The following is an 18,194-nucleotide window of genomic DNA, read 5'->3' as shown; positions in this document are numbered from 1 at the left end:
CAAAATGGAGTACTTAGCGGCATAAAAAAATCCTAGCAAAATCCCTGTTTATGACCAGTAGTGTACATAGACTTAAGTATGCCTCTCCTAACACCCTGCAAGATTTATAAGTGTTCCCTTCCCCCTTAGAATTGTTTTTTAATTTTAACATAGTGTTTTTTTTTCCTAAGCATGTGCCGCCATACCTCTTGCCTTCCTTCAGGTATGCCCACAGGGGGGGGGGGATGATTATGGTGCCAGTTGCACCATCAACATTTGGGGGGGACTATTTAATTTTTTTATTGATTTATTTACATTTTTTATTGATTTATTTTTAATTTGAATTATTTATTTATTCTTTATTCTGTTTTCTTATATCTCATTTATTTATTTATTTAGTTTGTATGTGTGTATGTCATTCAAAGTCAGAATAGCATATTAATAATAATAATAATTGAAAATAAATAAATAATATTTGAAAAAAAAAATAAATTAACTAAAAAAGAGAGCTTAAAAATGAATAAGGGAGAGAGGCTTCAGAATTTTTTGGGGGGTGGGGGTGGGGGGATTTGCTTCATTGAACTTAAAGAGGATAGGCACCCCTGCAGAGGTCCTCCCCCCTGCTGTGGGGATTGCAGGGATGCTCTGTACACCACTGTATATAACCATGCATAACTACCATTCAAAGCACCTAATTGAGCTCCCTTCTTTCAGGACTCTGAACTTACAGAACTGAGGAAGACCATTGACGCCCTGAAGCAGCAGAGTGCGGAGGCTGGCCTCACGAAGATGGCGCTGCAGTCGATGCAAGCTGTGCAGAGAAGTACGGGTGCTACTAACTTAGTGCGAAGGCATACTTTTAACACTACTAAGGACACGGGTGAGACGTGCAACTAACCATGGATGTGCCCTCCGCATGGCCTGTTTGCATGTCTGACACTCACTGTTTAGTTTTGAGACTGATTGCACTTATAATATGTGAAAGCTCTTTCTCATTTTTGCACGTTTTGAATTAATTTACTCGCTCTGAGTTCTAACTCTTTTGAATTTTTTCTATTTGAGAGTAGGTAACCATCTCGAAATTTTTCTGATAAAAAGATTGAAGTTCATAAAAAGTAGTCAAAAACTTTGTACTGCATAGTGAATAAAATATGACAACGTATATAAAGTACAAATTCAGAATGAAAAAAGGTTAAAAAACCAGCAAACAGCTGTTTCGGCACTCTAAAATACAAGTGCCATCATCAGTGCAATTAAATTTTTTAATTGCACTGATGATGGCACTTGTATTTTAGAGTGCCGAAACAGCTGTTTGCTGGTTTTTTAACCTTTTTTCATTCTGAATTTGTACTTTATATACGTTGTCATATTTTATTCATTATTCAAGATTGAAGTTGTTCAGCATAATTTCTTATGAGCTGTTACCAAGTTTTTTTCAAACCATCAATTTAAGCAATGACCAACTTATGGGAGGCATATGGTACTTAACACTCAGCAGTTTAATGCTATATTATTTGAAGAAAACAATTAATTAATTAATTTTAATGTTTCTTTAAGGTTTTAGAATTAGAATTTGTGTTACATCAGGAAATCACTAAGTTAATACAAATTTTGTTTATTTGTTTCCGTGATGAGTTTTATAAGTTTTTTAAATGTTTCTAATTTCTAAAAAGTAATAATAGTTTTTTTCCTCCTAGAATTACTGAAATTTTAAAACTTACCTATTAAATTATTTTTCTTCTTTGTAAGAAGGTTTGTGCTGAAAATTTATCCAGCCTGCAAAAAATAACTTCTAAAAAGATTTTGCAGTTTAATTTAAAAAATCAGAATGGTTATAAATTATCTCTCTCTCTCTCTCTCTTTTTGAACATATTTGAAAATGAATTTGGTTCAACCCCATGTAAACTTCAGCAACAAAATCTGATTTATGTATTCATGCTTTAAAATTTTTATGTATTTCTGATTAGTTTTTAAAACTTTTAACTGCTAAAGCTAATTCTCAAATTTTTCTCATCAAACATTGGGAAAAGATGTATTATAATAAAGCATAACAAATCTCAAGCGCTCTAATCTTACTACCTAACACAATTAATTTTTTTCATTTTAAGTTCAATCTCTAAATTTTGTAAGTGAGCATGCTGCATTTTTGTGGATGATATTTGATTTTGTTTTTATGTGTATTAATTTAGTTCAGTTTAAATTTTTAATAATACTTCAATTAATGAACATAAACACAAAAATGTTCTAAAATTCATCAAGTGCTCCAGTTTATTTTATTTATTTATTCTAATGTTCTATTTAGCGACTAAAAACATTCCTGATTGATATTTCAGCTCTCCAAGAACATAGAATCTCGAGGCAGTTTTCGACAGATTCCATGTCCAGTGTCAATTCCTGCTCGAGTGCTCATAGCGGGAATAGTGGCCAATCTGGAGATGCCCTATCTGATAAGAAGAAGAAAAAGAAAGGATGGGTAAGTTTCATCCAGTTTTTAAAATCTTTTGAACAATTGGTGCGGGGGGGGGGGGAGGAGTATTTATCATGAGGGTTTTCTTGACTTTCTGTAAAATTAATTCTAGATCTCTTTGTCTCTCTCTTTTGCTGTTATAGCTTTATTTGTATGTAGATTAATAAAGTGATTAGTTTTCAATGCACTTCAAGTTAGCACTTTATATAACGCAATGTCTGTTTTTGTTTTTTTTTATATAGTTAATTGCATTTTTTGTTTCACATGACTAATGAAAGTGGTTAATTCAGTTACATTTTCCCCTTTAAACTGATTATCTGTCAATGTCAAATAACTGTCCCAACAGGCCCGTGTCCAGGATTTCATGAAGGGAGGGGTTGAAACCTTTTCCCTTTGTAACTTACGTTGTCAAAGGAAAACTAACTACGCGTGTTGAATAGTTCATTTTAGTTCGATAACTAGGCTTTTTTTATACGTTTTGCATTTTTTTTTAAATAAAATCTTATTTGTACAGTTGAACATTTTGTAAAAGCACACATATTTCTTTTATGCCACCTCATTTTCCTTCTTTTTTTTCTTTTTTTTTAAGATTAATTAATATTGAACAGGAATTGAATGAAAATAAAAATTTTATTAAAAAAAAATTGCTGTTTCGCATAGAAACATTTTTCTATTGTGTGAAACGACTAATTCATCCAACACTAAAGGCGTACCATAAAAAAACAGAAAGCAAAGTAACCATTTTCCCTGCCCCCAAGTTTTTTTTTTTTTGAGGGAGGGGGCTACGTCATTGTCTAATATTCTTTTAAATAATTTTCCCCTGCATGCTTACAGCGTTGCCGGACTCTCCAACCGTTCCATTTTTTCAAGCACTTAGAAGCGAAGGTGCTGGGGAATCCTACAATTGAGGAAAATGTTAATTGTTAAAGTTGGGGAAATTTTAAAGAGGGTGAATACTGTATCAGAGTTTAACTCTAAAATTAATTAAAACTTAAAATACGTTTTGGAAAATCGTTTAATGATTCATTGATTTTTTTTTTCAATAGGAGGGGTTTAACCCCTAAAACCCTCCCCTTGGACACGGCTCTGTGTCCCAAATGACTTTTAAGGGCCCCCTCCATATTGTTTACCCCTTACGTCCCTACATATACAGTACAATCCCTCTAATGCGGACACTAACGGGACAACTTTTTTTGTTCGTAATAGAGAGGTGTCCGCAGGACAGGGGTTTAATAATGTTATTTGCATTGGAACTGGGGAATTAATAATTGTCCGCATAAAAGGGGTGTCCGTTAGGATTGGTTTTACTGTATTTCACTCTTCATTTTAAAAATCTCAAATCTTCTTCTGGCTTGGGCCATTTCAACGGGTGTCCCTTCTCTCTACCCCCCCCCCCTTTGTGCACGCCTCTGTTCAGCATTAAGTTACCATCATTAAGCCAGGGCTAAAGCAGAACTGCATGCAACTGAGGGCGGTCAGTGTAGTTATCACATCCAGAAACTGTAGTTTTGTTCTTGTTATGAACTCATCAGTCTGAAGAAGTGAATAACTGCTATCTCTTTATGTGACATCTGGGCTGTCCTTAAATTGCATGTAGTTCAGCCTTAGTCCTGTCTTAAGGATGGTAACTTACTTCTTAATCTCCAACTTTGCCGAGGAGTTGAACTGCACCATAGCTGCAGACTCTTGCTGGTGAGATAACTTTACTTTAGCTACCAGTTTGTTGGCACTCTGCTTCAATGAGATGACATCTGCCTCTAGCTTGGTTATTGTCTATTCCAGACGGATGAGTTCATAACAAGGACAAAACTGCACTCTGTGGATGTGAGAACCAAGCTATTGCATGCAGAAACATTCAATTCATACGAAAATAAGAATCTATATGAAAATTAAAGGGCTGCATTAAATAAACTTCGTTTTTTCCATACAAATTTTTGAATGGTTGCTAAAGTTATTCAGTTGGCTGAAATGTGACAAAAATAGTATATGTATCAAATTTGGAATGTTAATTTTATAAAAAAAAAATTACTTTTCTTTCCATTTAAAAATTTATAGCACATTATTATTCTCATCAATTTTGCATGTAATATTTCCAGTATTTACTGGAAACATTCTAAAAGGAGAATTACAAGAACTTTGCTCATTATATCTGTAAATTGATGTTGCTACATAATTTATACATGTATGTGTTTATTTTGCAGTTACGTAGTTCCTTCAGCAAGGCCTTCTCCCGGAGTAAGAAAAACAAAAATGGTTCTGTTTCGGATGTGGAAGATGTCAGGCATTTGCAATCTGATTCCTCAACCCCCAATTCTCCTCTCCTAGGCTCACACATGAATGGTGGCAATTGCCAAACACTCAAACAGTCACATTCGTCTTCTGCGTGAGTATAAAATTATTTCTGTTATTTTCTTTAAAACTGTGTTTGCTTTTTTTTTTAAAACTTACCATTAATGATTGCTTAAAAGTGAATGTTGATTAAAAAATATTGCTTTAAATATTTTAATTGAGTATTCTTTGATTCAAACAATAACCTGAATTGTAACCAGGGTTGGCCGGATTGGACCCAATTGGGTTGGACCCAATGGATTTTTTTGAAAAAACCCATTATTTAGCCCACTTTTGGGTTTTTTTAAATTTTTTGAGAAGTTTTTTAAAAAATTAATTAATTTAAATACTTTTACAATTTAAACTTCTATTTTATTTGTTCTTCACCACAGACAATGGACATAAAAAATGAATTTTGAACTTTAATAGTATTTCTTAACTCTTAACGGCATTAAAAATACTTCAAAGATTTAAAAAATATATATTTAACTTTTATCTTTAACTGGTCAATAAATAACTCAAATTATCTTGACTAAGTCCTGTCACGTCTGGTTTTTTCAATATTTGTAGATTTTACAGAGGAAACTACTCTAGCTAAAAGGCTTTCATGTGAATTATTTTCTGCAACCCGACAGGTCACAAATTTCGAATTAACAAGTTATATTTTTTTTAGAAATTAACAGGTTTTACAAATGGTCGGACAGAAAACAGAATAGGATGTACAGTATTTTAATTATCTTACAAAAAAGTTTAATATTTCTTAATCTGTACACAGAAATAGAAAAACAGGCAACATAAAATTCAAAGAAATGTCTTGATTAAGCTGGAATTCAGTAAATAGGGATTTAAACTACTTGAGGTTCTACAGTAGTTTTGCATAAAAAAATGAAATACAATAAAGTAAAATGCAAAAAAAAAAAAAAAGTAGTAATTAAAAACGAACAATAGATTTTATCGCTCGAAGAAGTAATTTTGCCTTAACTGTTGGTAATCATGGAAACTAAAAAATCTGAAACTTCACCATTCTTGGGTTTCGTCGTCTTTCATACTCTTCTTCAGAAAACGCTAAATTTTAACTTGTTTTCCAGCTTTTTTTACCCCAAGACAATTCTTGTGCTTTGTTCATATACTTACGCTACAATATGCTACAAGCACCCTACATTTTCCCTAAAAAAAGACAAAAAAACTCACATTTCTTTTAAAAAACCCAGCTTTAGTTGGGTTTTATTTAAAAAAAACCCTGGGTCCATGGGCTTTTTAAAAAAAAACCGGTTTTTTGCCAACCTTGATTGTAACTGAATGTACAAGGAGTATGAGAATTTTTTTTTGTTTAATTGTTAACATATAAAGTTGACAAAAATTTTATCGATACAGTGAAGCCTGTGTAAGTTGATCTCCTGCGGTGCTCTACTTTAATGGTCAACTTAAAGAGGTTGATTTATATGATAGGATCTAATTCTGTGCCTAAAAAAGCCGTCAACTTAGACAGGTGGCCAACCTACAAGGGTGGTCAACTTCACAGGTTTTACTGTATATGCTTTCCTATACAGTTTTAATTTGTTTTTTCTTGGATCACTTGAGTGTGATAAAATTAGTAAGTAGTTCATAAAAATGTTTTGTATTTCGTTTAAACTTATTGAAAAGCTTGATAATTGTACAATTTATGTAATCAAGTCTAATCAGACTTTAGAGTATTTTCAACCTTTTAATTAAAATTTAAAGTGTTGAGTGAAAATTTTAAATTGTGCATAACCTTGGCATAAGAGATTGGTTTTTGTAATCCTGATTTTCTTTCTGGATGATTTTTTTATCTATCCAAGATTCAATGTCTTATTGCGTCTTAACAAGTTGACTACTACAGTCAAAAACAAATGCAGCATGGATTCTCTGACATAAGTTTTTACATTTTTCTCATCTCTTGTCGTAAAGAAAGGGTGTAGTCCTACTGTAAATCTGTGCTATACTTGCAATTTTCATTGCTGATTTGTTGTTTTTCTTTACTTATGAATTATATTGTATTTTGTCAGTATATTAGTTTGTATTGTATGCAAATTTTTTAATATCAGAATACATTGATATTTTTAATTAATTAATTTATTTATTTTACATTGTATATTCCTGCAAGTTTAGCTAAATACTACTAAAAATTGCAATAAGATTTAAATATTGCCTGGAGGTTTTAAGTCAACAATTAAATTTGATTTGTATTTAATTGTTTAATTTATATGTATAAAACAGAGCTGGTGCTTATTTAACACTTGTACAAAGTTTTTATATTTATACTGCCGTTCAATTGAACACTCTTGTTTTGATCTAGTCTTTATGAAAAAGAAGAGGAGGACTCCCCCGAAGAAGTGAAAGATTTGAAGAAGCAGTTGCGAGAGAAAGACATGATGCTGACTGACATCCGGTTGGATGCTCTGAGCTCTGCCCATCAGTTAGAAAACCTGAAAGAAACTGTAAATAAAATGAGGGTGAGCATTTTGCTTCTTTTCGTTTTGCTTCTCTCACTGTTAGTCACAGATGAAGCAGTGAAATGAAGTTCTCAACTATATTATGAAGATAGATTAGTGTTTTTCATTGATGGAAAGAAAGGAAAACTTGCACTTGTTTATTTTACTGAGCTTCAATTACTGAAAGTGCATAGTATGCATTTTAAACTTTGTTGCAGGCAGTCAAATTTCAATAAACAGTTAAATGCACTACTTTTGAAATGTAACTATTACACAAGTAACAGGTAGAATCATTTTTAACCTCCGACACACAAAGGAAGGGGTTATAAGTTTGACTTGTCTGTGTATCTGTTTGTGGCACTCTAGCTCTTAAACGGATGGACCCATTTCGGGGGGAAAAAAAATGTTCAGAAGGAGAGTTGATCGAGAGTGTTCTTAGCTAGGTTGCGTCTTCGGATGTTAACGAAAATATTAGTTAAATACCTCTAAAAAGTTTTTCATGATTTTTGCAGTGAAAACATATTTAAAAATTAAAAAATTTAGTACCAAAACAAATACTTTTTTTCTGCGTCTGATAGAATGTGTTTGGAACTTCCATGTTATATAGATTTTGAGTTAAACGTTTTTTAAGGCAGATTTTAAATACCACTAAGCCTTTATTCATGAGATTGGTAACCGAATCTATTGTTGGCCGGCAAGGAAATTAAAAGCAATGATTTAAAATTTTTATCTGTTGCCAGTTTCTATTTGTTAACAAATAAAATATTTAATTAATTTTTAATAGTATAAGGCTTTTAAAAGGATTTTCAGTTTTCCCTCTAGATCCTACATTAGCGACTCAGTCGGGGGTTTTTAAGGTTTTTAAATTTATTTATTCTTATTAAAACATGAGACAAAACCTAATTATACTTGTTAAACATCTCTTTAGTTCCAAGAAAATTCAGTTACTCTATAAATTGTGTGTGACATAGTCGCCTCAGAGCAGCAGGAAGACATCTTAGCCTAGAAACGACAGTAAGATGTCCAACTGTTGTTGAAAGGCAAAAATATATATATATATTTTTTAATTTCTAATAGCACGAGAAGAGCAACTGGAACAAGAAAAGGAACAAATATGCAAAGAATAGGGAAAGCATCTCTATAGACAGTCAATGAATCTAAAAGGGACCTGACCTCCCAGTAAGGGTTCGATAGAGAGCATTTAGATATAACAGGGCATATGATAAGATGGCCAGCATCCATGATCCGTCTTAGATCACAAAGACTGCAAAAAGGTCTTAAAATAACATGAAAATGGTGCAAGTGTTTTGGAAGACAGTCAGGGCCAGTTACAAGCCTCAACTCGGCTACCATTTTGCTGATATGTACTACTAAACTTGTGTCAGGGCCGGATTTAGGGGAGGGCAGGCGGGGCTACTGCCCCGGGGCCTCCACAACAAAGGGGCCCCAACAATAAATTTTTTACAAAATATCCTAACTTACATGAGTCGAAAATATCGGATATATACATATATATCAAAATATTCAGATATATATCAAAGTATCGGATATTTTCGAAAACATGATGATCTTTTCGAACCCTGATTAGGGACCTCCACTCCTTCGTTGCCCCGGGGCCTCCACACTTCCAAATTTGGCCCTGCCTTGTGTTGTTACAACTCTAGTAGAAACTTTTGGAAGACATGTTTTCCAGAATTTTGTGATTGTCTTTGTTTGGTTATGTCACCTTTAATTTAAAAATCAGACACTTTTTTTTTCAAAAAAGGTTGTCTAAAACTAATTTATATTTCATTTGCACCATTTTTACAATGATAAGCAAGTTTTTTCAGGGGGGAGAGCACCCCCTCCTCCTTTCACACACACACACACAACACTGGTTTTGCTCAATAAAAGTGAATTTTGTTATAGAACCAAATAAGGTTATCCACTACAGAAAATGTATTTTTTTTTCCTTAAAAATACATTAACATGGATAGGTTGAACTATTCTAAGGAAAATGTTGATTACTTTGTAATCACAGCAACGAAAAATGTAATGTTTTTCTTTTTAATTTCTTTTAGAGTGAGATGCTTAGCCTCAAGCAGGACAATGAGAGGCTGCAGAGGCTTGTCTCAACTAAATCCCTCACTTCATCTCACAGTTCCTTGCCGCTGCGAAATAGTTCCGAGAGCCTGGAGAAGAGGCTCAGCGCTTCCGAACAGTCTGGGCCTCCGAGCATCGGTAAGATTTGTTCTTTTCCCCCTCTAACTTCATGATTTAATTGAAATTATACTCGTTCACATAAAAGACCAAAAATGTTTTTTAAAACAAAAGTTGGCCACAATGCCAGTTTTGGGGGTTATTTCTGGAATAAAAAAAAAGTTAGCCAATATTATTTGCATTCACCATTGGCATCAGTTTGTTCTTGCCCAAGCCAAACACGTGATTGACGTTGCCAAATGGTGCATATGATGGTTTAACCCCTTGAGGACCAGCGCATGGAAAACGAAGCGCAGCTACGGGACCGAACGTTCCGAAATGGAACGCCGCCATCGGCCTGAGCATTTACAGCAGTTAAGCCTAACTGAACAAAAATATTCATATAAAATCAGCCTATCAAAATAATGACTTGAAATTTTAAATTTGCTGTAACAATGTACTACTGATTACTAATTATTAATATAAAGACTATTACATTATTAGAAGGGAGTGAAATAAGTAGAATACTAAAACTTTAACTATGTGCACAAAGTTAAATAATATGTGCACAAAAACAAAGTTAGAGTTAGACATCTTGAGTGTGCAATCAAAGAAAAAGAAATGTAGCAAAAAAATATGTTCCTTATGTAAATTTAATTAAAACAACTTAGGTCAACGAATTTAAACTAGTTAAATTCCCACGCAACAAGTCTCAAAATTGCTTCATAATTCTCTCGAAAACATTCCCTTTCACTCACTTCGCTAACCATTTTTATTGCAATGTTCCAGTCTCCAAATAAAAAAGAATAAATAAAGAAGAACAATATCAGAAAGGATTCAAAAATAATCATAAACTTCAGTGCCGCTTGAAATCATTCCTGTACTCTCATCGAACGGAGAATCCCAAAAGTCTGGAACACTTACGCAAAAATATTTTAACCTTCCTCCCCTCCCCCATAATTTATTCAGCTAGATGTATATCTCTTTCAATTACTCGTAACAAAAAAAGAGAAGCAAAGATATAAACAAGAGCAATTGAGACCTCATAAATGGTATGCGCAGAGCAGTGATTCACTGTTGTTTACATAAAAAAAAATCTATCCCATTGAGAGGTCCAAATAAGAAACTAAAGCGTGTACATGAAGGTCAAATACCATGTGACTCGAATATGATCAAAGTTATAGCCATTTAGCGCCATCTATTATCGTTTAAATATTCAATTCAATCGTTCCATTTCGAGAAAGCGTATATGTGACGCTGGGACGTCAGCGTCGATCAGAGCGCGTAGCGGATACGTGTCGCTGGGCTGATAAGAGAGGAATTGTTCCGTAGCGTCCGCGTGACGCTGGGTACGAACGGGTTAACATCTAGCCAATCTTTCCCCGTGAATGGATTGTAGATGTATGCGCTGGGTTATGACTGAAATGATGGAAGCACTTTTGGATAGCCCCTTTGATCAGTTTAAACTTGTGCCATCGAAAATTCGAGGGGGGGGGGTTCTGTGACAATTATATATTTTTTAAAAACTTCAAAATATGCCACGATTTATCTTAACTATTTTATTGTTCAAAATATTTTTGACAACTGTAACTGAAATGTTTTTTTAAGGGACATAATCCAGTTATTTCAATTTACTAAAGCAGAAGCTATTGGTAGGATAAATTTTTGCACAGATGTCAGAAATGAGCGTTATTGTTTTAAGCTTTCCAAACACGAGCTTATCTTAAATTTAATTAATACTTCAGCTGGATTGTACGCACTTGGAATAAGTTAACCAACACTAGCTGTAACTTGCAATGGGGTTGATAATTTTAAGAAATTTTCATTGGGGATTGATAAACTGAATATCACCAGCCTAGGGGCTTGACACAGAACCTGTTGTTGGTTATCAAGTTTGTATTTATTAAAATCACAATCATAAAGTAGGCCCAGGGGTGCCCATCCCCCTGTTCAATGGCGCAAATTCCCTCCCAAAATTTATCTCAACCTTCTTTCCCTTTTTTTAAGCTCTATTTTTTATTTATTTATTTTTAAAAAATATTTCTTATTTATTTATTATTTTTTTTTTTTTTGAGTATTATTATTATTATTTTAGAAGAAAAGTTCTGTGTTACGCTAATGACATACCACATACACACACACAAACTAAATGAGCAAATGAAATAAAATATAAACAGAATAAAATAACTTAAAATAAAATAAATAATTTAAATTAAAAATAAATCAATAAATAAATTTAAATAAATAAATTTTTAAAAAATTAAAAAATCTCCAAAAATCTTGATAGCTCAAGTTGCACCATAATCCCCCCCCCCCCCCTCCTGTGGGCACCCCTGAGTGGATCTCGTGTCTATAGACTTTTTTCCAAAGCACATTTATTCACTATTATTATTTTGATTTTTTTAGCGGAAATGTACTTGAATGAGCCGAGAAGTGATCAAGATGGAAAATTGGTGAATGTCTCTGTATATTTGGGTTGTCACGGAGACAGCTCCTTATTCCAGAAGCAGGTATGAATCCCGATTGTTTTGAACATTTTTTCAATTTTGTTGAACTCTTCAAAATGAATTGACCTGGATTTAACTCATACAGGCACCGTCAGAAGTCCTCATTGGTAGTATTTCAGTCAGTTCAAAAACAAAGTGGGACCTTTTGGATAATCTTGTTAAAAGAACATTCAAAGTAAGTGTTTATCAATCAGCAATTTGGTTACTTCTATCTATTTTTTAAATATTTTCATTAATAATTGTAACAATCTTACTTTTTTTTTAAAAATCTGATTTCTGAGTGCCATATCCCCCCCCCCCCGCTTATAAAATTTTGGTGTATGACTTTCCTTTCATACACTATTAATTCTTGAAACATAGTGCCTGAGCACTGACATTATACTTATGTAAACGTTTTCATGTAAGTTATACTATTCCAATCATCATACCATTATGTCATCTAATGAAGATAATAGACATTCTGGAATCAGGCCAGATCTACTTATCAGCAGTCCCTGCAGTGCAGGCGAGAGGGGGGGGGGGCACAGCACCGAGGGGCTCACAGTCCAATCTAGTGTAAGCAATTTAGTGGATGGTAAGGGGGACGTTTGGGGGGGGAGGCAGATTTGTACATCTGAACCTGGTTCTGATGTTTTAACGTTTTAGCTTAAACTCATTTTAAGCTGTGAATTTAACCGTGGTAGAAAAACGAATCTTAGATAACAGTGTAATTTTATGTAATTATTTATTATTATTTTTTAGCCAATTATAAAATTTTGCTTAAAGAAGAGATTTAAGAAATCATTTGTAATCTTTCCTTCATATTTTTGAATTTTTATTTATTCTTTTACAAACAGCTTTAATTTTTCATATGTAAGTTTCAAAATGATTTCCATAAACTTTTCTGCAAATGCACTCTGACACTTTTGTTTAAAAAAAAATCATAAATTTTTAAGAAATAACTCGCATAGCACCATTTGAAATGTTGTAAGACGAAAATAACTACAGTTTGTATAATTGCAATAAACACATTTAAAAGTTTAAAAAAAAAAATCAATGTGAATGAAAGTTTCAGTGAAAGCAATTAATTAGGGTTAAACTTTATTTTAACCTTTTTTTGAGCATTCAAAAAAAAAAAAAAAAAGATTTGCTTATTGATATTACTATGACCTCAGCCTGGTTTAAAGAGTAAACTAATGCCTTTATAATAGGTGTAAACCAATGTCTTTATAATAGGTCATACCACTCACATGACTCTTTTTATTGACTACCAGATTCAAAAATAATCACACACCTTTAATTTTTATGTCAAAATTCATTGGTAATTAACCTTACTTTTTGGCATGAAAAAATTCAAGTTCTGTCAAGAACTTCAAGGATTAAAAAAATCAACTATCTTTCAAAAGAAAATACAATTTCTGCCATGCCGTTGAAGCCAAAAGGTAACCTTTTGTCTATATCTTTTGAACTTAAAACCATCCAAAGATATATGACTCAAAAACAATTTGCCAAATTTTGATCCTTCAACACATCTATAATTTTGAAATGAAGTCACACACTTATAATTAAAGTACTATTTTGTTCAAAGCTAATTTATTGTCCTCTCTTTTTCCGAAAATTTGTTTCACAGGAGCAAAAGAGTAAATTCTTGTAATAAACTGCTGTAAAAAATGTATAGACTTATTCAGTCCATTAACTGGTAACAGTGTTTAACCCAAGAATAAATTTAAAAAATATGAAGAAGTAATCATAAATTTATGCATAATTTAGAAATGCAGAGTAATAACTTGACTGCAAGTCTTAGTTGCAAAAACTTTAATCTGTCAAACTATTTTGCATATGTTGTCATTTAACTAGAAATTTAGATGCAAAAAATATAAAGTAATAAAACTTTCCAAAACATTGATACATTTTGAAGAATAGTATATTTGTTTTATTTTGAGAAATTAGACACTTAAAGCTCTTTAATTTAAATAAAATTGTTGATAAGTTGAATAATGACAGTAGAGCTTTTCTTTAATATATCTGTTTCCTGTTTACAGGAATATGTCTTGCGTGTTGACCCCATTTCAAACTTGGGACTGAATGCTGAAAGTGTGGTTAGCTATCATGTTGGGGAAATAATTAGAGCAAAAGGTGAGCTGTTTGTATTTCTCAAATTGTTTATTTATCAAATTAAACCAAGAAGTTCAACAATTGTTTTAGTTTGTTAAAAAAATAATTCTAACAGGCTTTGGAATGTTTAGTTTACACAAGTGATAATATTTATTAGTAAAATGACACAACGTGTGAAAAAGTACAAATAAAAGCATTTAAAAGAGCTACAAAACTCAGCAAACAGCTGTTTCGGGACTATCAATGCAAGCCCCTTCATCATTGCATAAAAAGAAGAATGAATGGTTCACCAATGCAAACCAAACGAAAAAAATCTTTTTATGCACTGATGAAGGGGCTTGCATTTGATAGTGCCAAAACAGCTGTTTGCTGAGTTTTTTAACTCTCTTTTAAATGCTTTTATTTGTACCTTTTTACACGTTGTGTCATTTTACTGCTTCCACAGTACAAAGTTTTCCACTGCTTTTTTACGATAATATTTACGTTTTAATATGCAGTTGCAATATTGAAAAAAATAATAAAAATAAAACTGGCAACTGAGTCATTATCATTATGTTTTTGCGTTATGTCACTATGTTCGTTTGAAAACTGAAGTGTGCTTGAGCAGTTTTATTCAACAGTTGAACTTTTTTGAATGAGCAATTATGTAAAATGGTTTCTGCAACTGAGTTTTAATTTGCTTTGAGCGATCTGAGGTTATTTTTCATTCTCTTAGAGTTTCTCCTTGTATTTTGTCATCTAAAACTCATTTGCTGCCTTAAAAAATTTATTTGGATTTTTGTTGCAAAGATTTATTTTTTCTAGTAAATCATGTAATGATGGTTTGTCCATAAACAGCCATTGTCTATTGGTTGTTTACTCAGTTATATATTTTATTAATACATAAACAAGTAATCATTGTTAATAATTGATGCTTTGTTTATTTGTAGACGCTGATGTTCCTGAACTGTTGCCTTGTGGATACATCGTTGGAGACAACATGCACATAAAAGTTGTCTTAAAAGGTGAGTTCTCTATGATATGATCTTTGTGTTCTTACTCACAGAAACAAAGGTTTTTTGTTTTTGTGAGTAAGGAAATTATTAAGTTTTAGAGCATAATCATTGCATCTGAAACATTGCTAAAATTAATGCAAGACACCTGCTAGTCACAAAACACATAGCATGATATCTCAAAATTTATTTGGTGCATCTGAAGTCAAACAGGTTACAAAGTTATCTTTGAAACATTTCGCGCCTCAAATGCTGTGGTTTTCTCAATAGCCTCTTCTGAATGGTCTGTTCCAAGTTTTCAGATTTTTTTTTTTTTTTTTTTTTTGCCCTGGACCCGTAAAGTCTTAATCTAGTCTAAAATCAACAGAATTAAGATTCTATTGAAAAGTTGAGAATTTTGAAGTCCTTTTGACAAGAAGTAGCTGGAAGATAGGATTTTTTGGATTAATCACTAATTACTTATTAACCTCACTTGACCGAAGTTGATGTTGTTGTGATTTTTCAGATTATCATGGACAACGGTTGTTTTTCATATTTATTTAGAGAGAAAAATTTTCATTGTCATGGTTACAAATCGGAACTTTTTAAGGAAGAAAACGTCTGTTTAGCTGAACCTAAACAGCAAAACTTCATCTAAATGCAAAATTTACAAATTACTAATCCCCATGATTTAAGATTGATAAAATATAAAAAGTTCAAAACGTTATACACTGTGAACTCTATGATAAGTGCAGTGGTGGATATTGGCCATAAAATCTTTCTTATTACTGCATCCATAATCATCCATTTCTTTTTTTTTTAAGGAATATGCTTGTATTATCTATTCTAGAAAATCACCAGTCATAAAATGCAAATTTCTTGGTCATTTCATTTCCATTCCATTTGTAGAAACAAAAAAAACCAATAAGTAGGGTCCTATTGACTGCAAAAAACATAATTTGAACTTAAGATAGAAAAATTCAAGTGATTTTACTTATTTATTTATTAGATTTTGTGTAAATGTTTCTTGTTCTTCCAGGTACTAGGCAGCATTCTGTAGATGCCCTTGCATTTGAAAGCCTGATACCCAAATCTATAGTACAGAGATACATATCCTTACTCACTGAGCACAGGAGAATCATTTTGTGTGGACCTAGTGGAACTGGGAAAACATATGTTGCTCAAAAACTGGCTGAATATTTAGTTTTGAAGTAAGGCTTTTGTCTATGAAACATATTCAGATTAAATATATCCTTCAAGTGTAAAGAGCAATTTGGTCTTTTAACTCATAGATTTTTTGTTAAACTAATTAAGCATAAAATTTAAATTAATTAATATTAAGCATGAATAAGGTATAATTACTTATGTTTTTTCAATATTTTACTATCAATTGTCTTTGCCATAAAAATCGTTTTCATTGATTCATTTACTAATTTTGTAATCTATAATATGTAAGACTGTTTAATTTATATAGGAAAATTATTGATTTAGGCACACTTTAGTAAATGAAATTTTTAGTACTCAAATTAGACTCTCTCATTGTTTCAATTTAAATCCGGAAGAAACCTGTTTTCAATATAACTGCTTCTTTTAGCTGAATAACTTGCTTTCTTTCAAAAAGGAGTGACTTCCAAAAGTTAAATAAAAGTAGGCAGCTTTGAAGGTAAATTGTACATTCTTGTACAGTCTATTTCTGAAATAGTCCAAGGGATGTTGTTACATATGGCTTTATTCAGGAAGATATTAATCCATGTAAAGAGAGGAGGGAGCGGGGCTCCAAGGGATGTGATTAGAAGTAAAACTAGTGTTAAATAAACTGTCAAATTATTGTTCATGTAAGTTCATAAATGAGTGTGGAATTTTAAAATGTTTGATATTTGTGTTGAGAAATATTACAAATAAACATTTAATAACTTGTTTTGAATGTAAAATTATGATTCTCATTCAAAACCAAAAGAAGTAATTAATATTACAGAACAATAATTCTATCACCAACCTCCTTGTCAAGTAGTCCGATAGGGAGGTTACGGGTTCAAATCCCGGCTCGGGCATGGATGTACTTTCTCTCTCCTGTCTTAGTTCTTTCTTTGTGTAAATGCCTTGTTGTGCTGTGAATGGTTGCCTCCTTATGGCATGTGTGTACTGTGGAAGTCAAACTTCACACCAAATTACAACGACAATAATACTATTAAAAGTGATTGTCATATTTATGGGAAGGGAAAGAATATCATGTGCAAAATTAAATTTAAAGATTTTGATTTATTTTCTCAAGATATTTTCATGCATTCATTATATTTTTTACCAGCGTCTGATTTTTGCTTTTCTTTCTACGTCTAGGAATGGCAAAGACCTTGCTGCTGGATCAGTCGCCACCTTCAGTGTAGACCATAAGTCAGCCAAAGAATTGAGGCAATATCTTTCGAATGTTGCTGAGCAATGTGAAACTGGGTACGTTGGTTATATTATGCTTATTTTTTTAATTTCGCTACTCCATTATTTTTTCTACACATGCACATCAATTTTGTTTTGCATACTACTACTCATGAGAAAATTTAATTTGATTCCTGCAATTAAGTGAATCTGTCCTTACTTTCTGAAGTTATGCTTACTTGTTTTGAACATATTCTGATCGTTAAAATATTTATATCTCATAGGTAAACTAACAACTTAGAAGTATTTTAAGCAATCAATGATTTTACGCTTAGAAAAATAACACCAACAGCAAAATGTATCAGCTTATCCATGCTGATAAATTCATTAATTATCCCCATTAAGGGCAGAGATGCCCTGACAGGAGGTCACATTGAACTCCCAAAAAATTAATGGGACTGCTACCACTTCTTTTGCAATTTATCTGTTGTGTATTGTATTATGCATATCTACATGCTCATAGGCTGCAGTTACTTTACCTCTTAAGTTAGGTGGCTTTTGTGGTAGTTTTGAAAAAATATATCAACTCGAATCTGCAGCAATAACAACTTACTTTTTCACTAAATTAACCCAAAACAGGAAAACGTTGTCAAGGTCGTAGGCCAACAATCAATGGAAAAAAGGATGCCATTGAATCTTTTTCATTGTTTTTGTTAACGTGATTAATGTCTCATCTTATCAGGTGTAGGTATCCGAGAATGCTTGCACTTTACCATTCGTTAAAATTCAGAGCTTCGTTCGGTAAATTGTGAATTCTCCCTTTCCTAAAAATAAAAGTTTGAGAGAC

At 32.4% G+C, this 18,194-nt stretch overlaps 1 protein-coding gene across 2 annotated transcripts in view; it reads left to right on the top strand.

Moving 5' to 3' along the window:
* Positions 1-18,194, top strand: part of LOC129230050 (neuron navigator 2-like) — a 223,189-nt gene that overhangs the window by 192,486 nt on the left and 12,509 nt on the right. For both annotated transcript variants that reach the window (XM_054864435.1, XM_054864434.1), the window contains 11 exons: positions 694-802; positions 2,313-2,452; positions 4,648-4,829; positions 7,092-7,248; positions 9,288-9,447; positions 11,812-11,915; positions 11,998-12,087; positions 13,934-14,027; positions 14,936-15,010; positions 16,017-16,188; positions 17,315-17,425. In XM_054864435.1, coding sequence (XP_054720410.1) covers positions 694-802; positions 2,313-2,452; positions 4,648-4,829; positions 7,092-7,248; positions 9,288-9,447; positions 11,812-11,915; positions 11,998-12,087; positions 13,934-14,027; positions 14,936-15,010; positions 16,017-16,188; positions 17,315-17,425 — 1,394 coding nt within the window. The remainder of the gene's footprint in view (positions 1-693; positions 803-2,312; positions 2,453-4,647; positions 4,830-7,091; positions 7,249-9,287; positions 9,448-11,811; positions 11,916-11,997; positions 12,088-13,933; positions 14,028-14,935; positions 15,011-16,016; positions 16,189-17,314; positions 17,426-18,194) is intronic.

This window comes from Uloborus diversus, chromosome 9, assembly GCF_026930045.1.
Source record: "Uloborus diversus isolate 005 chromosome 9, Udiv.v.3.1, whole genome shotgun sequence".
Lineage (NCBI taxonomy): Eukaryota > Metazoa > Arthropoda > Arachnida > Araneae > Uloboridae > Uloborus > Uloborus diversus.
This window is presented reverse-complemented; position numbering and strand designations above follow the sequence as displayed.